Raw genomic sequence first — 23,189 nt, forward strand, 5'->3', positions numbered from 1 at the left:
AGCGCTTCTTTAAATAACAAGATATTACACGAGAAAATTCACACTTTATTAAATAAACATCTATAACAATCTGGGGTTATGTAACCAGCGCATTTCAGAGATTCCTGTCATTGTAATTAATGAAAATAGATCTCTGAAAGTTATGCGAACACTCACAGAAAAACAACAGGTATTTTTTTAAGTCAGGGATTGTTTTTCTTGTACGCTTATCTACTTATTTATTTTATACCCATGAAGCGCTGCGGGTTACGATGGTTCTCCGTGTACAATCCTACTTGAAATAGGATTATCAAATTTTTCTTGCAAAATATGGATGTTTGCTTCCCATCTCCCCTCATTGGGCACACGTGTGTACAAAAGGCTTTGATCTAAAAAGGATTAGGTATAAAAGGTAGCAAATGGGCGGTAAGGGGCAAACCTGTCTGGAGCCAAATATATAAAAATGAATATATAAGGATACCTACTACCTACATAACATATATGATCATTTCCATCAAGAGACCGTGATGTACATCATGGTCTCTTGTTTACATTTATAATAATTATTATTTTCTAAATTCAAATTCTACAGCGATTTACCTAACGGAATACATCTTTCATATGGCCACGTAAAGTTCACGCCTATGAATCTTCAAGAGAGATACGCCCTAACATCTCATGTCCGATTGTTCGATCGATAATTCCACAAAAGATAAACCTAATGACCGCATCTAGTGTTTGTTTTATGCGACATATGCGACCATATGCGTCGTCCGTCCACTGAGAGTTATTTGCACAGCATTCGCCGTGAGAAGGGTGTGATCCGTTGCAGCAACCTTACCGTTCATGGTGGTTAAATTTGAAGATGATTTCAAGATAAAGCTATTTCCTTATCTTGAAGTCGAAAAGCCATCTTGTTTTGGCTTTTGACCTCCTGGAACCACTACTCTTCCTCGTTTTATTTTAGCTGCGGTCGTCCCATTTCGGCTTGTCTTCGTCTGGTTTCGTTTGACGGCGCTTTTTTCCGTCTTTGTCTGGCTTGCTCTTCCTCTTTTTTTGTTGTTGTCTGGTTTCGGCTTGTCGTCGTCTAGCTTCAGCTAGTAGTCGTCTTTTTTTTGCTTGTTGTTGTCTGGTTTCGGCTATTGGTCGTCTAGCTTCGGCTGATGGTCGTCTGTTTTTGCTTGTTGTTGTCTGGTTTCGGCTACTGGTCGTCTAGCTTCGGCTGTTGGTCGTCTAACTTCGGCTGCTGATCGTCTACCGTCGGCTGTTGGTTGTCTGGTTTCGAGTTTTGGTCGTCTGGTTTCGTGTTCTGGTCGTCAGGTTTCGGTAGTTGAGCACCGTCTTGGCAAGGAATAGGGTAGTCGCTTTCAAGAAGAGCCTCAGCAGAACTCCTGCCTTTCCGGGGGCTGGAGGAAAAATGTAAATGATGGCAGTATAGATAGGCAGACAGACTACCAAACACTCATATGTATTGCTTATTTTTCAAAAACGTTCCATCAGCAAGACAACAAAATTACCGCATTAACAATACTCTACATTTTTTAAAACCTGGAATCCAAATACGGTGACTCCTTTGGGAGCGGCTTAAAAATTGCTATCCTTAATCTAACGTCGTCCTGGGGGCTTAAAACTATGGCACGTCTAAATATATATAAAAAACACTGTGTCGTTAAAATCGATCACACGGTATTGGTGATAATGACGGAGATGGTGACCCTAGGACAGAAAAGGTAAGAAAAAGAATGGGAAAAACAAATTTATTTTAAGTGTATACTAAAAAAACAGGTTTAAAATTTCATAAATAGAAAAGGTGAACTCGTTTTCCAGGTTTACTGGAAACACTGCTATATTTTTATAACATAAAGTAGATAACAAACAAATTCATTTACAAAATATTTCCAGTCGATTCCCAGACCCGTTCCTCTGATTCCAAGAATTCCTTGTTCGTATTGTTACCTCCCCGGTTGGCTGGAAAATTCTTATCACTTTTCCAACAACCAATAGATTGGTTATTCTGAACCTACCAGATACATTTGGCCAGGAAATTCTTGCAAATGTCTGAGGCGCTATCTGGCACATTGACCCGGTAGGTGCTAATCCGTAACATCGCCTGCATGTGGTTAGTTATGTCATCCAGGTGTAACGGCGGCTTCCCAAACAGCATCTCGATTATCGTGCACCCCAGACTCCTAACATTCAAACCGAAATTTGACCACTTATGAAATAAAGTGATCAGTCATAACACAGGAACTAAACGTTAAAAACTATAACAAGCTAGCTCTAACTGCGCTTTCTTACGTGACAGTCCAACTTAATGGGATACTTTAAATACCTTTCTTAAATTAGTGGTCGATATACGTTAGTTACATAGATCTTCATGTCTCATAATCTGATTATGGGTTTGCATTGCCACAGCAGTTCATAACTCATCCTTTAGGGTCTTTAGGTTTTCGGCAGGGTGAAACAGGGGATTTGGGCAGGATGAAATAGGGGATTTGGGCTGGGTGAAATAGGGGATTTGGGCTGGGTGAAATATGGGATTTGGGCAGGGTGAAATAGGGGATTTGGGCAGGGTGAAATAGGGGATTTGGGCAGGGTGAAATAGGGGATTTGGGCAGGGTGAAATAGGGGATTTGGGCAGGGTGAAATAGGGGATTTGGGCTGGGTGAAATAGGGGATTTGGGCAGGTTGAAATAGGGGATTTGGGCAGGGTGAAATAAGGGATTTGGGCAGGGTGAAATAGGGGATTTGGGCAAGGTGAAATAGGGGATTTGGGCAGGGTGAAATAGGGGATTTGGGCAAGGTGAAATAGGGGATTTAAGCAGGGTGAAATAGGGGATTTGGGCAGGGTGAAATAGGGGATTTGGGCAAGGTGAAATAGGGGATTTGGGCAGGGTGAAATAGGGGATTTGGGCAAGGTGAAATAGGGGATTTAAGCAGGGTGAAATAGGGGATTTGGGCAGGGTAAAAGGGTAAAATAGGGGATTTGGGCAGGGTGAAATAGGGGATTTGGGCAGGGTGAAATAGGGGATTTGGGCAGAATGAAATAACGGATTTGGGCAGGGTGAAATAAGGGATTTGGGCAGGGTGAAATAGGGGATTTGGGCAGGGTGAAATGGGAATTTTGGGCAGGGTAAAATAGGGGATTTGGGCAGGGTAAAATAGGGGATTTGGGCAGGGTGAAATAGGGGATTTGGGCAGGGTGAAATAGGGGATTTGGGCAGGGTGAAATAGGGGATTTGGGCAGGGTGAAATAGGGGATTTGGGCAGGGTGAAATAGGGGATTTGGGCTGGGTGAAATAGGGGATTTGGGCAGGTTGAAATAGGGGATTTGGGCAGGGTGAAATAAGGGATTTGGGCAGGGTGAAGTAGGGGATTTGGGCAAGGTGAAATTTGGGATTTGGGCAGGGTGAAATAGGGGATTTGGGCAGGGTGAAATAGGGGATTTGGGCAGGGTGAAATAGGGGATTTGGGCAAGGTGAAATAGGGGATTTGGGCAGGGCGAAATAGGGGATTTGGGCAAGGTGAAATAGGGGATTTGGGCAGGGTGAAATAGGGGATTTGGGCAGGGTGAAATAGGGGATTTGGGCAGGGTGAAATAGGGGATTTGGGCAGGGTGAAATAGGGGATTTGGGCAAGGTGAAATAGGGGATTTGGGCAGGGCGAAATAGGGGATTTGGGCAAGGTGAAATAGGGGATTTGGGCAGGGTGAAACAGGGGATTTGGGCAGGGTGAAATAGGGGATTTGGGCAGGGCGAAATAGGGGATTTGGGCAGGGTGAAATAGGGGATTTGGGCAGGGTGAAATAGGGGATTTGGGCAGGGCGAAAAAGGGGATTTGGGCAGGGTGAAATAGGGGATTTGGGCAGGGTGAAATAGGGGATTTGGGCAGGGTGAAATAGGGGATTTGGGCAGGGTGAAATAGGGGATTTGGGCAGGGTGAAATAGGGGATTTGGGCAGGGTGAAATAGGGGATTTGGGCAGGGTGAAATAAGGGATTTGGGCAAAGTGAAATAAGGGATTTGGGCAGGTTGAAATAGGGGATTTGGGCATGGTGAAAAAGGGGATTTGGGCAGGGTGAAATAGGGGATTTGGGCAGGGTGAAATAGGGGATTTGGGCAGGGTGAAATAGGGGATTTGGGCAGGGTAAAATAAGGGATTTGAGCAGGGTGAAATAAGGGATTTGGGCAGGGTGGAACAGGGGATTTGGGCAGGGTGAAATAGGGGATTTGGGCAGGGTGAAATAAGGGATTTGGGAAGGTTGAAATAAGGGATTTGGGCAGGGTGAAATAAGGGATTTGGGCAGGGTCAAATAGGGGATTTGGGCAGGGTGAAATAGGGGATTTGGGCTGGGTGAAAGAGGGGATTTGGGCAGGTTGAAATAGGGGATTTGGGCAGGGTGAAATAAGGGATTTGGGCAGGGTAAAGTAGGGAATTTGGGCAGGGTGAAATATGGGATTTGGGCAGGGTGAAATAGGGGATTTGGGCAAGGTGAAATAGGGGATTTGGGCAGGGTGAAATAGGGGATTTGGGCAGGGTGAAATAGGGGATTTAAGCAAGGTGAAATAGGGGATTTGGGCAGGGTAAAATAAGGGATTTGAGCAGGGTGAAATAAGGGATTTGGGCAGGGTGGAACAAGGGATTTGGGCAGGGTGAAATAGGGGATTTGGGCAGGGTGAAATAAGGGATTTGGGCAAAGTGAAATAAGGGATTTGGGCAGGTTGAAATAGGGGATTTGGGCATGGTGAAATAGGGGATTTGGGCAGGGTGAAATAGGGGATTGGGGCAGGGTGAAATAGGGAATTTGGGCAGGGTGAAATAAGGGATTTGGGCAAAGTGAAATAAGGGATTTGGGCAGGTTGAAATAGGGGATTTGGGCATGGTGAAATAGGGGATTTGGGCAGGGTGAAATAGGGGATTTGGGCAGGGTGAAATAGGGGATTTGGGCAGGGTAAAATAAGGGATTTGAGCAGGGTGAAATAAGGGATTTGGGCAGGGTGGAACAAGGGATTTGGGCAGGGTGAAATAGGGGATTTGGGCAGGGTGAAATAAGGGATTTGGGCAGGTTGAAATAAGGGATTTGGGCAGGGTGAAATAAGGGATTTGGGCAGGGTGAAATAGGGGATTTGGGCAGGGTGAAATAGGGGATTTGGGCTGGGTGAAAGAGGGGATTTGGGCAGGTTGAAATAGGGGATTTGGGCAGGGTGAATTAAGGGATTTGGGCAGGGTAAAGTAGGGAATTTGGGCAGGGTGAAATATGGGATTTGGGCAGGGTGAAATAGGGGATTTGGGCAAGGTGAAATAGGGGATTTGGGCAGGGTGAAATAGGGGATTTGGGCAGGGTGAAATAGGGGATTTGGGCAAGGTGAAATAGGGGATTTGGGCAGGGTGAAATAGGGGATTTGGGCAGGGTGAAATAGGGGATTTGGGCAGGGTGAAATAGGGGATTTGGGCAGGGTGAAATAGGGGATTTGGGCAGGGTGAAATAGGGGATTTGGGCAGGGTGAAATAGGGGATTTGGGCAGGGTGAAATAGGGGATTTGGGCTGGGTGAAATAGGGGATTTGGGCAGGTTGAAATAGGGGATTTGGGCAGGGTGAAATAAGGGATTTGGGCAGGGTGAAATAGGGGATTTGGGCAAGGTGAAATAGGGGATTTGGGCAGGGTGAAATAGGGGATTTGGGCAAGGTGAAATAGGGGATTTAAGCAGGGTGAAATAGGGGATTTGGGCAGGGTAAAATAGGGGATTTGGGCAGGGTGAAATAGGGGATTTGGGCAGGGTGAAATAGGGGATTTGGGCAGAATGAAATAAGGGATTTGGGCAGGGTGAAATAAGGGATTTGGGCAGGGTGAAATAGGGGATTTGGGCAGGGTGAAATGGGAATTTTGGGCAGGGTAAAATAGGGGATTTGGGCAGGGTAAAATAGGGGATTTGGGCAGGGTGAAATAGGGGATTTGGGCAGGGTAAAATAGGGGATTTGGGCAGGGTGAAATAGGGGATTTGGGCAGGGTGAAATAGGGGATTTGGGCAGGGTGAAATAGGGGATTTGGGCTGGGTGAAATAGGGGATTTGGGCAGGTTGAAATAGGGGATTTGGGCAGGGTGAAATAAGGGATTTGGGCAGGGTGAAGTAGGGGATTTGGGCAAGGTGAAATTTGGGATTTGGGCAGGGTGAAATAGGGGATTTGGGCAAGGTGAAATAGGGGATTTGGGCAGGGTGAAATAGGGGATTTGGGCAAGGTGAAATAGGGGATTTGGGCAGGGCGAAATAGGGGATTTGGGCAAGGTGAAATAGGGGATTTGGGCAGGGTGAAATAGGGGATTTGGGCAGGGTGAAATAGGGGATTTGGGCAGGGTGAAATAGGGGATTTGGGCAGGGTGAAATAGGGGATTTGGGCAAGGTGAAATAGGGGATTTGGGCAGGACGAAATAGGGGATTTGGGCAAGGTGAAATAGGGGATTTGGGCAGGGTGAAACAGGGGATTTGGGCAGGGTGAAATAGGGGATTTGGGCAGGGCGAAATAGGGGATTTGGGCAGGGTGAAATAGGGGATTTGGGCAGGGTGAAATAGGGGATTTGGGCAGGGCGAAAAAGGGGATTTGGGCAGGGTGAAATAGGGGATTTGGGCAGGGTGAAATAGGGGATTTGGGCAGGGTGAAATAGGGGATTTGGGCAGGGTGAAATAGGGGATTTGGGCAGGGTGAAATAGGGGATTTGGGCAGGGTGAAATAGGGGATTTGGGCAGGGTGAAATAAGGGATTTGGGCAAAGTGAAATAAGGGATTTGGGCAGGTTGAAATAGGGGATTTGGGCATGGTGAAATAGGGGATTTGGGCAGGGTGAAATAGGGGATTTGGGCAGGGTGAAATAGGGGATTTGGGCAGGGTGAAATAGGGGATTTGGGCAGGGTAAAATAAGGGATTTGAGCAGGGTGAAATAAGGGATTTGGGCAGGGTGGAACAGGGGATTTGGGCAGGGTGAAATAGGGGATTTGGGCAGGGTGAAATAAGGGATTTGGGAAGGTTGAAATAAGGGATTTGGGCAGGGTGAAATAAGGGATTTGGGCAGGGTCAAATAGGGGATTTGGGCAGGGTGAAATAGGGGATTTGGGCTGGGTGAAAGAGGGGATTTGGGCAGGTTGAAATAGGGGATTTGGGCAGGGTGAAATAAGGGATTTGGGCAGGGTAAAGTAGGGAATTTGGGCAGGGTGAAATATGGGATTTGGGCAGGGTGAAATAGGGGATTTGGGCAAGGTGAAATAGGGGATTTGGGCAGGGTGAAATAGGGGATTTGGGCAGGGTGAAATAGGGGATTTGGGCAAGGTGAAATAGGGGATTTGGGCAGGGTAAAATAAGGGATTTGAGCAGGGTGAAATAAGGGATTTGGGCAGGGTGGAACAAGGGATTTGGGCAGGGTGAAATAGGGGATTTGGGCAGGGTGAAATAAGGGATTTGGGCAAAGTGAAATAAGGGATTTGGGCAGGTTGAAATAGGGGATTTGGGCATGGTGAAATAGGGGATTTGGGCAGGGTGAAATAGGGGATTGGGGCAGGGTGAAATAGGGAATTTGGGCAGGGTGAAATAAGGGATTTGGGCAATGTGAAATAAGGGATTTGGGCAGGTTGAAATAGGGGATTTGGGCATGGTGAAATAGGGGATTTGGGCAGGGTGAAATAGGGGATTTGGGCAGGGTGAAATAGGGGATTTGGGCAGGGTAAAATAAGGGATTTGAGCAGGGTGAAATAAGGGATTTGGGCAGGGTGGAACAAGGGATTTGGGCAGGGTGAAATAGGGGATTTGGGCAGGGTGAAATAGGGGATTTGGGCAGGGTAAAATAAGGGATTTGAGCAGGGTGAAATAAGGGATTTGGGCAGGGTGGAACAAGGGATTTGGGCAGGGTGAAATAGGGGATTTGGGCAGGGTGAAATAAGGGATTTGGGCAGGTTGAAATAAGGGATTTGAGCAGGGTGAAATAAGGGATTTGGGCAGGGTGAAATAGGGGATTTGGGCAGGGTGAAATAGGGGATTTGGGCTGGGTGAAAGAGGGGATTTGGGCAGGTTGAAATAGGGGATTTGGGCAGGGTGAAATAAGGGATTTGGGCAGGGTAAAGTAGGGAATTTGGGCAGGGTGAAATATGGGATTTGGGCAGGGTGAAATAGGGGATTTGGGCAAGGTGAAATAGGGGATTTGGGCAGGGTGAAATAGGGGATTTGGGCAGGGTGAAATAGGGGATTTGGGCAAGGTGAAATAGGGGATTTGGGCAGGGTGAAATAGGGGATTTCGGCAGGGTGAAATAGGGGATTTGGGCAGGGTGAAATAGGGGATTTGGGCAGGGTGAAATAGGGGATTTGGGCAGGGTGAAATAGGGGATTTGGGCAGGGTGAAATAGGGGATTTGGGCAGGGTGAAATAGGGGATTTGGGCTGGGTGAAATAGGGGATTTGGGCAGGTTGAAATAGGGGATTTGGGCAGGGTGAAATAAGGGATTTGGGCAGGGTGAAATAGGGGATTTGGGCAAGGTGAAATAGGGGATTTGGGCAGGGTGAAATAGGGGATTTGGGCAAGGTGAAATAGGGGATTTAAGCAGGGTGAAATAGGGGATTTGGGCAGGGTAAAATAGGGGATTTGGGCAGGGTGAAATAGGGGATTTGGGCAGGGTGAAATAGGGGATTTGGGCAGAATGAAATAACGGATTTGGGCAGGGTGAAATAAGGGATTTGGGCAGGGTGAAATAGGGGATTTGGGCAGGGTGAAATGGGAATTTTGGGCAGGGTAAAATAGGGGATTTGGGCAGGGTAAAATAGGGGATTTGGGCAGGGTGAAATAGGGGATTTGGGCAGGGTGAAATAGGGGATTTGGGCAGGGTGAAATAGGGGATTTGGGCAGGGTGAAATAGGGGATTTGGGCAGGGTGAAATAGGGGATTTGGGCTGGGTGAAATAGGGGATTTGGGCAGGTTGAAATAGGGGATTTGGGCAGGGTGAAATAAGGGATTTGGGCAGGGTGAAGTAGGGGATTTGGGCAAGGTGAAATTTGGGATTTGGGCAGGGTGAAATAGGGGATTTGGGCAAGGTGAAATAGGGGATTTGGGCAGGGTGAAATAGGGGATTTGGGCAAGGTGAAATAGGGGATTTGGGCAGGGCGAAATAGGGGATTTGGGCAAGGTGAAATAGGGGATTTGGGCAGGGTGAAATAGGGGATTTGGGCAGGGTGAAATAGGGGATTTGGGCAGGGTGAAATAGGGGATTTGGGCAGGGTGAAATAGGGGATTTGGGCAAGGTGAAATAGGGGATTTGGGCAGGGCGAAATAGGGGATTTGGGCAAGGTGAAATAGGGGATTTGGGCTGGGTGAAACAGGGGATTTGGGCAGGGTGAAATAGGGGATTTGGGCAGGGCGAAATAGGGGATTTGGGCAGGGTGAAATAGGGGATTTGGGCAGGGTGAAATAGGGGATTTGGGCAGGGCGAAAAAGGGGATTTGGGCAGGGTGAAATAGGGGATTTGGGCAGGGTGAAATAGGGGATTTGGGCAGGGTGAAATAGGGGATTTGGGCAGGGTGAAATAGGGGATTTGGGCAGGGTGAAATAGGGGATTTGGGCAGGGTGAAATAGGGGATTTGGGCAGGGTGAAATAAGGGATTTGGGCAAAGTGAAATAAGGGATTTGGGCAGGTTGAAATAGGGGATTTGGGCATGGTGAAATAGGGGATTTGGGCAGGGTGAAATAAGGGATTTGGGCAGGGTGAAATAGGGGATTTGGGCAGGGTGAAATAGGGGATTTGGGCAGGGTAAAATAAGGGATTTGAGCAGGGTGAAATAAGGGATTTGGGCAGGGTGGAACAGGGGATTTGGGCAGGGTGAAATAGGGGATTTGGGCAGGGTGAAATAAGGGATTTGGGAAGGTTGAAATAAGGGATTTGGGCAGGGTGAAATAAGGGATTTGGGCAGGGTCAAATAGGGGATTTGGGCAGGGTGAAATAGGGGATTTGGGCTGGGTGAAAGAGGGGATTTGGGCAGGTTGAAATAGGGGATTTGGGCAGGGTGAAATAAGGGATTTGGGCAGGGTAAAGTAGGGAATTTGGGCAGGGTGAAATATGGGATTTGGGCAGGGTGAAATAGGAGATTTGGGCAAGGTGAAATAGGGGATTTGGGCAGGGTGAAATAGGGGATTTGGGCAGGGTGAAATAGGGGATTTGGGCAAGGTGAAATAGGGGATTTGGGCAGGGTAAAATAAGGGATTTGAGCAGGGTGAAATAAGGGATTTGGGCAGGGTGGAACAAGGGATTTGGGCAAGGTGAAATAGGGGATTTGGGCAGGGTGAAATAAGGGATTTGGGCAAAGTGAAATAAGGGATTTGGGCAGGTTGAAATAGGGGATTTGGGCATGGTGAAATAGGGGATTTGGGCAGGGTGAAATAGGGGATTGGGGCAGGGTGAAATAGGGAATTTGGGCAGGGTGAAATAAGGGATTTGGGCAAAGTGAAATAAGGGATTTGGGCAGGTTGAAATAGGGGATTTGGGCATGGTGAAATAGGGGATTTGGGCAGGGTGAAATAGGGGATTTGGGCAGGGTGAAATAGGGGATTTGGGCAGGGTAAAATAAGGGATTTGAGCAGGGTGAAATAAGGGATTTGGGCAGGGTGGAACAAGGGATTTGGGCAGGGTGAAATAGGGGATTTGGGCAGGGTGAAATAAGGGATTTGGGCAGGTTGAAATAAGGGATTTGGGCAGGGTGAAATAAGAGATTTGGGCAGGGTGAAATAGGGGATTTGGGCAGGGTGAAATAGGGGATTTGGGCTGGGTGAAAGAGGGGATTTGGGCAGGTTGAAATAGGGGATTTGGGCAGGGTGAAATAAGGGATTTGGGCAGGGTAAAGTAGGGAATTTGGGCAGGGTGAAATATGGGATTTGGGCAGGGTGAAATAGGGGATTTGGGCAAGGTGAAATAGGGGATTTGGGCAGGGTGAAATAGGGGATTTGGGCAGGGTGAAATAGGGGATTTGGGCAAGGTGAAATAGGGGATTTGGGCAGGGTGAAATAGGGGATTTGGGCAGGGTGAAATAGGGGATTTGGGCAGGGTGAAATAGGGGATTTGGGCAGGGTGAAATAGGGGATTTGGGCAGGGTGAAATAGGGGATTTGGGCAGGGTGAAATAGGGGATTTGGGCAGGGTGAAATAGGGGATTTGGGCAGGGTGAAATAGGGGATTTGGGCAGGGTGAAATAGGGGATTTGGGCAGGGTGAAATAGGGAATTTGGGCAGGGTGAAATAGGGGATTTGGGGGGGGGAATAGGGGATTTGGGCAGGGTGAAATAGGGGATTTGGGCAGGTTGAAATAGGGTATTTGGGCAGGGTAAAATAGGGAATTTGGGCAGGGTGAAATAAGTGATTTGGGCAGGTTGAAATAGGGGATTTGGGCATGGTGAAATAGGGGGTTTGGGCAGGGTGAAATAAATGATTTGGGCAGGTTGAAATAGGGGATTTGGACATGGTGAAATAGGGAATTTGGGCAGGTTGAAATAGGGGATTTGGGCAGGTTGAAATAGGAGATTTGGGCAGGGTGAAGTAAGGGATTTGGGCAGGGTGAAATAGGGGATTTGGGCAGGGTGAAATAGGGGATTTGGGCAGGGTGTGATAGGGGATTTGGGCAGGTTGAAATAGGGTATTTGGGCAGGGTGGAATAGGATATTTGGGCAGGTTGAAATAGGGGATTTGGGCAGGATGAAATAGGTATATTTGTGATACAAGGTATTGATAAAGCTAGGGTGTAGGTAAGATCCAGGAAGCCTCACCAGATATCAGTGTTTTTTCCATAGCGCTCCCCTAACATGAGCTCTGGACTGGTCCAATAGACAGATGCTGTAAAGGAGCTACTAGCGTATACCCCTGTACTTGTGACCACTCCCTAGAGAGGAAAGAGGTTGTTTTACACGTACAACATCATATTCACCTCATTTTACCCCACAATGTATGCTACCCAACATTTTATTTTGCAACATGTCGCACAATGACTTTTGTTGCAAATTATATCGCATAACAATCTGTGTAAAATTACCTTTTTAAGACGATGTACTTAGCACAATACTTTATCATTATATGCAGGAGACATGCGAATTCTAAACTCAGTTCAACACATACCTCCACTGCATGTGCAATGCCGAAATCAGTCAACTTTAGAAATCTTTTTTCTTTGTCCAGCAAAATATTAGCTCCTGAAAAAGGCACAGATCATATTTCAGCGTAACAACAACAGAAAGCACAAGTCATTAGTATAATGAACAATAGTATAGTTAATAAGTGATCAAGTATTTAAGTTAAAGTGTAATCACTCAGAGCAAATTGGATCTAATTTCCCTATACTACTCCTTGGAGTTCTCTCTTTCTTGTCAGACTGTTAGTCCTAGAGACCAAACATAGAAATATAAATGGAATGAAAACCAGTGCAAACGTGGCTTACAAAAGACGTAGACTAAAGACTCGTATCCGAGTGAAAACCGGTCATCTGACAACTGCACACAAAGTGCAGAATGACATATTAATAGAGACTAAGCTTTGGTAGGGTCAGCATAGTGGACTAGAGCTCTATGGAATGCATTTACAAATGCTGTAAACTCTGAAATCACAGACAAGTGACAAAATAAAGATAATGAGAGCACTTTACGTCAGAAACAATATTAAAATGTAATAAATTATTTGGCCAATATTATGGCCATCCACATTCACATTTTAAAATGATTTTGTGTGTTTGTTAACTGCTTTTTAACATTTAATTCGGCCTAACCCCTCGAGCAATGTAGGAGCTGTAAATACTGTATTCCAATCAGAGTTGGGTTGGCTTTTATCTAAAAGGGACTGTGTCAGGAGTTTACGTGGAACACCACTAACTCTCTAAGAGGAAAAATGGAAAGTAAACAGAAACTTAAGAAACGAAATGTGAATTATGTTTGTGGTTTTCTTTGTCTTTAATATATTTGATATCAAAGTTTTAATCTCACAACAAACACTGTGCATAATCTCCATGCACAACAGAAGCAGAAATAATGATCTGGCTCCCTTAAATAATAAACTAATTATGTGGGAAATCTCAAAACAACCACCTAAAACAACGTTGCATCCATCATTTATTAGTTTCAATTGAAAATATTGAAATATCTAAATGGATGCTTTATTGCACTTGATATTTTCTAGATTTGCAAATGGCGGCTGACTTAGACTCTTTAATTTACTTACCCTTGAGATCCCTATGAATGATGTTCACATCGTGTAGAAATGACAGTCCCTTAAGAATCTGCCATACGTACTGGCGCACAGTCTCCTCCACTAACGGACCCTTATCCCTCAGTAACTGAGAAATCGAGCCCTGAAATCAAATAAAACAACAGCTTATTCCATGATCGATATATAATCCCTGTTTACTACATTACCTGCTGCTAAGATTTGTACTCTCAAATTCTGACAATCATACCGGTTTGTAATATCCTGTGCAAACATAGTTTAACTAATTTATGTATGTATATAATTGTTTATCAGACATATACATACCTATAATACCCTATTGTTTTGATTAGTAAGAGCCAATAAAAAGTTGTACATATCTGATATTATACTTTGCATGTTGTAGCGGGGGGGGGGGGGGGGGGGGGGCTCTGAGCAATTTAAACCCTACCACTTTGGGTGTGGTGAACAGAAAGGGCTGTAGCAGGGGTGAGCATTGGGGTTGTGTGCCCCCCAATATTTTCAAAATTATAAGGAAATGACTGGTAGGGGCGTGGCTGTGCCCCCACCCCAACATTTTCTTTATGTTTCTGTATTGTGCCCCCCATGGCCTGCTACTGCATTGCTCCTTAGATATTGCAAATTGGTTGGAGATGAAGGAATGTTTAACCCAAAGGAATAGCAGCTGGTTGAATTTTATCACCTCCATCTACTTTTCTGGAGGGTCCCCCTGGGGTTGTAGGCCAAAGTGTGGACGTATTCAACTCTGTTCTATCAGATTTGGTTGCTTTGCCATTCTTGAGCGCACCCTCATCCCTTCCATCCAGACGAAAATGCCAAGAGGCCACAGATTTCTCCAAGACAACCACCCTAAGCATACCTCAAACCGATGCAAGAACTTTTACCAAGATTACCCAATTAATTGGTGGGAGACTCCTCCAGAAAGCCCCGACCTAAAACCCATCGAGAAAGTTTGGCATGAGATCAAGCAGTACCTTCGAGCCCATGTCAAACCCCGTACCAAGGAAGAGCTTGTTGGAGGGATAAAGAAGTTTTGGAGCGAGAGGATGAACAAAGAGAAATGTGGAAGCTACATCGACGATATGATAGACAAGTGTATTCCAGCGGTGATGGAGGCAAAGGGTGGAGTAACTAAGTACTAGTCTTACAAGAAAAACAAAAACAACGGCTCCTTTAGGAGCCACCCAAACAAATAAAAGTCTACCCTCAAATAAGACTCCTCCTTGAAACACAATTTAATAATGAAAAATGAAAGCAAAGAAAAGATCCATAAAAATCATCTTACAACATTATTTTACTCTAGCCCCGCATATAAACATGGTCAGGATAAGGTTAGGTAAATAAAATATGTTTAATATGTGTTGTAAAAAGAGCAACAGTTTGGAGTTAAAATATGTTCGGTGTTTGTTTTCAGAAAATCAGGAGACACAATAGCCAGCTAATTAGCTGCCCGGTTTTTCCGCGTTGGTGCATGCGCATTGTTCCCTGTGAACAATTGCAAGTTTTAGCTGAAAACAAGATATAGAGTAGAAATGGTCTCCTTTTTCCGTGCAAGGTATATATTATTGGTAAATATATTTAATCTTAGTATTCTTTGAGTTATATTGTGCGTTTCTAAATTGTGCGCGCGCTATTTTGATTTCGAATTAGAAGGTGGGCCTCCTGTTAGAGATCACAACAGGAACCAACGGTGCATTTTCCATAATTCTAGAATCTATTATTTTGGATAATTTTACTATTTCCTATTTTTGGTATGTTTATTAGAAACATGAAGTCACAATAGCCTGCTAATTAACAGCGCGGTTTTCCACGTCGGCACATGCTCATTGTTTCATAGTAAACAATGGCCTGAGAAAATTCACACCAAAAACACAAGCTCTAAATATAAAACGGGTGTCACCGCCTATATCTTTGTTTAACCACAACAAAGGGGCACAAACATCCAATCACATTACACTGTCAATAACCGTTTTCAATCCGGAGCTAAGTATAAATTAAAATGTTCAAAGCATTTTGACAGTTCAACATTGCAAAAGAACAAAACGATTAGATCCGCGAACAATGGAAGCTAAAACAGCACAAGTTTCATGGAAATGCAGTGTCGTATCCGAAGTATTATGAACGTCAATAAACAAGCCATCGCCTATTAAGGCGGGTCAAAAGGTATCAGTTACGTGGGGAACAAAAGTATACATGCCGACAGTAAGGATGTACCCATCCCAGCCTCGGCAAGAATGGCAGCCCCTCCAGTTCTGGGAGAAAAACGCCGAAGAAGAGTTAACAGAAGATTGGTAAGTGTAATGTATTTTATTTAAACCTTGTGGGGAGGCTGTGATCTACTTGTGTTATCATACAATTAACACAATTATTTTGTCTACTCCCTTAGATTGCTGAATCAGAAGCAACAAAAGTAGAAGAAGAACAAGAATTTATTGTACTTCCCAAGAAAAAAACCCAGAAGAAGCGGAAGGAAACAGCACCCCGTCAGAAAAAAAGAGTACCGGGAAAGGTATTTAATGGAAGCATTTTATTAATGATGGCTAGGGCTGGGTCGTCGGTAGAATCACTTATTCTCAAACTGTTCTGGTATTTATCCCAGAACATGATTTTTCTTTTTTTTAGATTTTGGATATGGGCGCTAGCTTGAGAGAAATCAGGGTAGAAGACAAGAAAAGGAACAACGAGCATGAGGACAGACATGACGAGGAAAGGAACGACGAGCATGAGGACAGACATGACGAGGAAAGGAACAACGAGCACGAGGACAGACATGACGAGGAAAGGAACGACGAGCATGAGGGCAGACATGATGAGGGAAGAAACGACGAGCATGAGGACAGACATGACGAGGAGAGGAACGACGAGCATGAGGACAGACATGATGAGGAAAGGAACGATGAGGAGGAGGACAGACATGACGAGGAAAGGAACGACAAGCATGAGGACAGACATGACGAGGAAAGGAACGACGAGCATGAGGACAGACATGACGAGGAAAGAAACGACGAGCATGAGGATAGGCATGACGAGGAAAGGAACGACTAGGATGAGGACAGACATGACGAGGAAAGGAACAACGAGCATGAGGACAGACATGACGAGGAAAGGAACGACGAGGATGAGGACAGACATGATGACGAGGAGAGGGATATCGTAGCCGACAGTTACCACGGCATGAGCTTTTCGGATTATTTGGCGGAAGTAGACCGTTTCACTGACACATCTACAAATCACGTTGCTGGCTGTAATTGCTCTGTAAGTATTTTGATTTTTCCCACTTATTCCCACTATCCCTCCGCCTCCATTCCCTTCCTTTTCCCATTGTAGTGCAGTATCTTCAAAAGATAAGGTCTCTTCGCGTAAGCCAGGAGAGGATGGAGCTAACCCTGGCGGCCATCCTAGCAAAGCTTGAGCTCCAGCAGTCCAGCATGGCTTTGCTACAACAGCAGTCAACCCCAATCGCCCCGGCTCGGCCGCGCCCAGCCCTGCAGTCAGCCCAGACTGGTCCGCCTGTACCATATGATTGTCCCCGATTTTGGTAAATATTGTTTATTTTTTTCCATTATACTCACATTATATGTGAGAGCAAGCGACAAATCATTACAGGAATTACTTGCATTTTAAATTTTTGTTTTCCTGTATTTTCCAGTCTCCATCGGTACCAAGTCTCTATCTTGGGAGCAATATCAGCAGACCAAGGCAGCGCCCAAGCCGACCAAGATGGCTCTTGCATTCTTGGACCGTATATACACGAAAGATCAGCTGAAGAGTTCGACGCTGGGGGGAGGAAAGCCAGGGTTGACACCCTTGGACCCGTCTGTCCTTTTAGCAATAAGAGGTAATTTTGCTCTCTAGCAACAATCATAAGATAGTGGATAGCTAAACTCGCGATCTCAAAGTAACATGACACAAGGCTTAGAACGGAAAAAGTGAAAGGGTTTCCATGTAATCGAAGCTTTCGACGTGGGGATCGCGTGTTTAGAGGTCTCAATAATAAAGAATTTTATTTTTTTATTCCAGGTGAAATAGTAGAGTCGTAAATTAGTAGAGTTGTAAATTTTAAATCACCGGCCTTGAAGCGTGTGCTGTAAACATGTAAGCATGAATCGATAATAATATAAAGCGCTTTGACTGCCGTGACAAATGAAATGTATTTTCCATGCTAAAAAGTATTCCTAGCATCGTCTGTCTTGCATAAATAATTTAGAAATTATACATACATTGCTCGATGACGAAGCTATAAACATCAAACTCCGAACAACAACTCCACACGAATAAAATGTATTTTTACACCACGCTAAAACAATACAGATTATTTTTTTTAGAATCGTTTGTCTTTGAGTGAGTTTAGAATAACAATAATCGCATGACGCGCTTCTGTGCCCTAATAACGAAGAGCTTCAATAATCATGTCGCTGTACAGTGTACAGATTAAAAGCTCGTTTACAACGAAAGTCGAAAACAATAACCCTAAACTTCGCCGAAATTTCTGATGTCGAAATTTCGGCTGGTTTAAAATTCGAAGCCGAATTTTCGGCGAAGATTCCCGAAATTTCGGATATAGAACAATAGAAAAATTATCGGCGAAATTCGGAAACTTTCGGTTGCATTACTTTCTGTCAGTACTGTATGATTGGACATTTGAATAGTGTGATATGGATATTAGAGGAGTAAACAGCAGTTAGCTTACCCCACACTTATGTGCCCCCCTGCCCTGCCCCTACCCCCTTTCAGACAGAAATTTTACATGAAATGTAGGTGTACCTGATTCCAAAAAAATTACCTGGAGATTTTAACTACTTATGTTAAAAATTGGGATGAAAAGGGTTAAGGGGGGAGGAAAATTAAACTTATGGACAAGCCTATGGTTTATCATTGAAACCCTCACTCTGATCAGCTTATTTTAACAATCGCACTCTCTTCATATGTATAGAACATGTCTGAAAACCAGACTTTATCTCATTTTTTATATACTCCTTACCCCAGGCATATACTCCATGAACATGGCAAGTGTGTTGTGTTCTGTCTCTGAGTGACAGAACTTGATTATGAAAGGGTTATTCAATGTTCTTAGTGTTTTGATTTCTTTCAGGAGAGCGTCTGTTTTCTAGGGAAAAGCAAACATACAGTACATTTAGAAGAATTGCCTCTTCTAAGTGAACAGACGCGCAAAGCTATAAAGTATATTATAACCTTAATCAGCTTAAAACAAATCAGGTTTACTGTATGAAATATCAGCTTTAAGGTCATTGACAATAGAAACTTCTTAACAACCATTTAAATCATATCACTTGTAATGTAATCACTTTTGATTCTCAAAAGTCGGGCACATTAAAAAAGTAATAATGAGTCAATGTTGAATTGTTTTGGGTATAAACTGCTTCAAAAAATGTTAATATCATTTAGATTTTCCAGTCACTTTAAAATTGCATAAGAAAAACAACATCAACTTCATAGTCAAATCAAACTGAGACAATAAATCACAACTTACTGTTTTAGTGACAGAGTCATTTTCCCCTAAGTCAACCAACTTTACTGCATATAGTTGCTTAATGTCATCCTTCCTCATACAGAGATAAACCTGCAACCATAACAAAGAGCAATCTCTAGATTATAATTTTGATTAATATGAAAAGAGGAAATGGTAGTGAAAATGAGGCATGACAAATTTTAGGAAACAGAGCAAATAATTAAAACAACATTAAACTGCTGATCAACCACTCTTTTTTATAATAAAAATTTGGAAATAGTAAGAAATGAGTTGAATTTTATCTCCTTCCGCTATTCCCTTCCCTCTCTTCCTGTCTTGCTTGCCCCATTTAAAAAAAAAACTCTTCAATTTTTCTCTGCTCCAAAACTCCATAGAAATCTTATACTTGAAGTAAGACATGACAGTTAATTATAAAGAACTATAGTCTAAAATAAGTATTATGTTTTAATCCCCTCTCATAACAGCAACAAAAATAAAGAAATAAGCACCCAGGGTGTTCAATCAATCTCTATCGAAAAATTCAAGAAAAAATATAGTAAACTAAGAAAGAACCAAGACTGGCTAGTGCAGTAGCACCAATGTGTAGAGGCTAGGAGGGGAGGGGGAGGGGTGGCACCACACATTTCCTGAAGATAATAAGGGAATGACCAGAGGGGGCTTGGCTGTAGCAAAGCTGTGCCACTTCACCTCTCTCAATGTCTCTGTATCATGTCTCCCCCCCCCCTTCAAGTCCCACTCTGCTATGGCCTTGATTAGAAAACTGAGTTTTCTTGTCTGACCTTTCCAAAGCCTCCAGTCCCAAGAAGATCGGTCACGATATACTTCTCAGGATCCAGGTAATTTCCAAGCTTATCTAGAACTCGCTTTCCTCTTGCCATTTCTTGCACAGGCGTTGACAAGCCCTCACTTGCCTATAAGATAAAATTTAAGAAAATATATTTCCACAAATAACAGTAAAACAATTCACTTTCTTACAATGAGAGCCAATTACAAAATTCATTCTAACAAGTTGCAGTCAAAGTATTCAGAAGCTGAATGAGGGCATGGCCCCTCATCACGCATCCCAGTGGAGTTTTTATAGCTCCCGCTTTTGGGTTTGAAATTGGCTTCAATGCCTCGGACTTTTGAGAATATTACACGATTCTCAGTCATCCTCAATCTAAAATAGGACTTCAGTCATCATGTGGCACTGAATGACATAACAATATGTTTGGAAATCATCTGTGGACTAAGAAAATTATAGCTTTTATCCTCATCATATATATAAAACTATGTTCATAAAAATGAATGAGTAAACATTTGAATTTTTCCCCTCGTTATGCAAATGAGATTGCCAAATGTTTTTGCTGTCCAGTGACTGCAGGCCTATAGGCTGTGTACGCCCCTGCTGGTGGGAATTTGGAAAGCTTAATACCATTTTCAAACTGCTTTATTATATTTGTAATATTTCAAAGTAGCTGCTTTTCAAGTTTCATGCAAAAGTAGACATACAATCATGATCAAAGCAAGATCACTTAATCAATTCCTGCATTTTCTTAAAGGGCTTAATCAGTCTGTTTGATTCATGCCCACCCTGGAAGAGAATGTTATTTTAAAGTCTGATACTATTTTCATTGCATTCATAAGAAGTCTATAAACAAGGTCATGAAAACGAGTACTTTCAGTACAATAGTCTTTTTAAGGCTAACTCATTTTAACCAATCAAGCATTTTTTTTTTCAAACAAATAGCACTTTTACACAAAATGGCTCTTTATCATTTACTGATTTCAAAAATCAACAAATATATTTTTTTGAAGGGGTGGCTCCTTTATCAGCCTGCATTGTTTAAAATGTACATAAAAACCTTCCTTACCTGATGTCCAGAATCTGCAACAACATTGGCACCATCAGCAGTGCTAGGGATCCCTGTGCTCTCTTCATTAGTTCTAAGCAAAGGCTCTGATGTTGATGGTGGTGTGCTGTTCCAGCTGCTATTCCTTGGTTGGACTCCTCTACCTGTGCTGTCCGGCTCATCTTTTTCTTGTGGTTCTCTCTTTGGCAGGTTTTCTTGAAGTGATCTCAAATCAAATTCTTGAGACTTTGTTTGTTTTTCATCTTTTTCCATAATTTCTGAAAATCGGTAAAAAACAACAATGCAAAGATAAGACCGCAACAGTAAAATTACTGGAGGGATCACTTCATTACAATATGACAAGTACAGTCATATCAGGGATTTCCTGGGGGGGGGGGGGGGCATATTAATAAAAATAAATTGAAGTGAGTAAGATTTGTGGATCTTATTAGCTTCTGTAATTCCTACATAAATGCTACTTACAGGGGGCGAAAGCTCTAATAAAACAACAGATATCATGACTGAACTCTAAGGTTTACCTTCAGTCATTTCACATAAATCCCTTCTTCCAGATCTAGCCAGGCCATCCATTAGGGCCTGCACAGTGGCCTTCTTGCTCATAGTTCTTTGCCATGCTAAAAGCATTTGATATGCCTTTTCTTGTATTCTACGATAGTCCACATCGATGGATTCGATAATGTTCTCTTTGAGACCCAGCTTTCTTCCCAACACCTTCCAGTAGACTGTGATATGATTGGAAATTTCATCAAGAAGATGCTGGGTGACTAGGGTTTGTACAAATTGTGGATTCCTGACACCTTTAGGGACTGTAAAATGCAAAGTTATGTAATTAGAATAGTGTACTATTTTTGCTGCTGTATATACTGCTTGAATCAGTTCCACCCATCCTACGGTACTATGAAAACGGCTACATTCTATTGCTAAAACATAAAATTATATTATTATATATTTTTTAAATGACAACTGGATATTTAAATATTAAACATAAAACCCTTTCCCTTAAACAACAAATTAATTATTTTCCACAATATATGTTTTAAAATTTTTTGTTTTTAATGTTTTTAAATTTGCCTACAGCGAGCCACAACTAAATTTTAGGACATTTAACTCAAAATAAAAAATCTTATAAGCTTTCTTCTTCTCCATATCAACTCTCAGACAAATCAATCCAAGCAAAAATATGTGGGTTTTTTTAAACAAAAAAACACCATCCCAAAAGTAATTCAAGCCTAAATAAATGTGCTATTGATTGGCAAAAATGAAATGAACTTAAAAAAATCTCTGAAGGGCAGTGTATGCTGCCTGTGCACATTCCAGTTTTTCCCTTCTGACCAAAGCGTGCTTGTCTCCCTTTCTATTCTTTGGTTTTCTGACAATACAATAATGATAAACATGACTCACCCTGTTGTACATTACCAGTAGAATCTGAAGAAAAGAACAATAAATAATATAAAGAATTTTAGTAATCCCAGACTCACTAGAATTTTGTGATCTTAACAAAAGATGCAAGGTTATTTTATTCGACCATGCCTTGATTTGTTCCTAATGCAACAAGCCTTACAATACATCAGTGCTTTAACAAGTAGAATGCAACAAAATGAGACTATTGTGCCAATGTAATGGAATTTTGCAAGTTTCTTGAGACAACATCACTTTTGTGACTTTTGTCTTTATATAGCACTCAAACCCAAAGCATAACTCACAGTACCCCTTTATTTTGAAAATGGTTCATTCCAGAGTGTCCAGCCCTCCCGATTTTGTCTGGATTATGTATCACGATTTCACTTGTGGAAAATTAATTACATTATTTGCCAAAAAAAACAAAAATACATTTTTTTTGCATCTCTATTATAAAACATTAGTTTTCTTCATACTTCTCCAATGGCACTAGGCAACAGCGCAGGAACTTGGATAGACAAAATAGATAGATGGATAGATAGTTTGGAAATTAATTTCTTTTGAGTATAGGGGAGTTTCGTAAAATCACAATTTAAAAATCTACAGGCTGGACATTGCAATTGGAAAAGTAATTCTAATTACAAATGAATTGTTATCTACAGTACTGAACGTATCTCAATATTCTGTTTGGGTTCTCATGCATTTAGCGTGGAGTGTTATTATTCTGAGTACAATTTTACATAGCTGTCAACCCCAACTTAGGCTTGTGTGAGGTCCAAAATCTTGTGACACCCGCCTAATGTGGGTAAGTTGACAGTTATGATTTCATGCACACACAGTCCACACAGCAACATGCAACCAAAATCACAGGGATGTGTTTTTTTTACATGGATGTGTAGTTTTCGTTTCGGGATAGATGTACATGTTTACTTAAAATCATATTACTGCAGAGAAGAGAAAAGAAGAGAAGAACACTTGAATACTGACCTGTTATTTCCAGAAGCAAGTTTCGCAAATCCGGTCGTCCAATTTGTACAAGAATAGAAGCCAGGAAATCTCTATTTTTCTCATCAAGACGATTCAATCGCTCGAACTCAACGAACATGTCGATCGGACGCCGAAAATGTTCTAATCTGCCGGCAGGAATAACGTCTCTACATACAAATCGCATAGAACTAAAATTTTCTGAAGTTAGCTCGTCGGAAATTTTAAGCAGAAGAGCCCGAAAGTTCGTCATTTTCCT

The 23,189-nt window shown here is 42.9% G+C and overlaps 1 protein-coding gene across 2 annotated transcripts; it reads right to left on the reverse strand.

Annotated features, from left to right (window-relative positions):
* Positions 1-24: 24 nt before the first annotated feature.
* On the reverse strand, positions 25-23,186 carry LOC116609751 (mitogen-activated protein kinase kinase kinase A). 2 transcript variants are annotated; one of them, XM_048719698.1, is made up of 12 exons: positions 22,934-23,186; positions 21,959-21,973; positions 21,067-21,192; positions 20,549-20,805; positions 19,475-19,606; positions 18,696-18,785; positions 18,186-18,311; positions 13,199-13,328; positions 12,107-12,180; positions 11,761-11,873; positions 2,004-2,168; positions 25-1,385 (listed from the first exon to the last, which is right to left on the reverse strand). In XM_048719698.1, exons 1-12 carry the CDS (start codon positions 23,181-23,183, stop codon positions 1,181-1,183), a joined length of 1,683 nt encoding a protein of 560 aa, XP_048575655.1. In that variant the 5' UTR covers positions 23,184-23,186; the 3' UTR covers positions 25-1,180. The 2 variants fall into 2 exon arrangements, with proteins under 2 accessions (XP_048575655.1, XP_048575654.1); XM_048719697.1 differs by having other exon boundaries at positions 21,067-21,354; positions 21,950-21,973.
* Between the last annotated feature and the right edge of the window lie 3 nt (positions 23,187-23,189).

This window comes from Nematostella vectensis, chromosome 12 (genome assembly GCF_932526225.1).
Source record: "Nematostella vectensis chromosome 12, jaNemVect1.1, whole genome shotgun sequence".
Taxonomy (NCBI): domain Eukaryota; kingdom Metazoa; phylum Cnidaria; class Anthozoa; order Actiniaria; family Edwardsiidae; genus Nematostella; species Nematostella vectensis.

Coding starts and splice junctions, on each gene's coding strand:
- LOC116609751 (XM_048719697.1), bottom strand. CDS start 23,183: ATGACGAACTTTCGGGCTCTTCTGCTTAAAATTTCCGACGAGCTAACT. Junction 20,806..21,066: donor TTTATGTGAAATGACTGAAG/GTAAACCTTAGA, acceptor ACCGATTTTCAG/AAATTATGGAAAAAGATGAA. Junction 18,786..19,474: donor GGACTGGAGGCTTTGGAAAG/GTCAGACAAGAA, acceptor TTATGGTTGCAG/GTTTATCTCTGTATGAGGAA.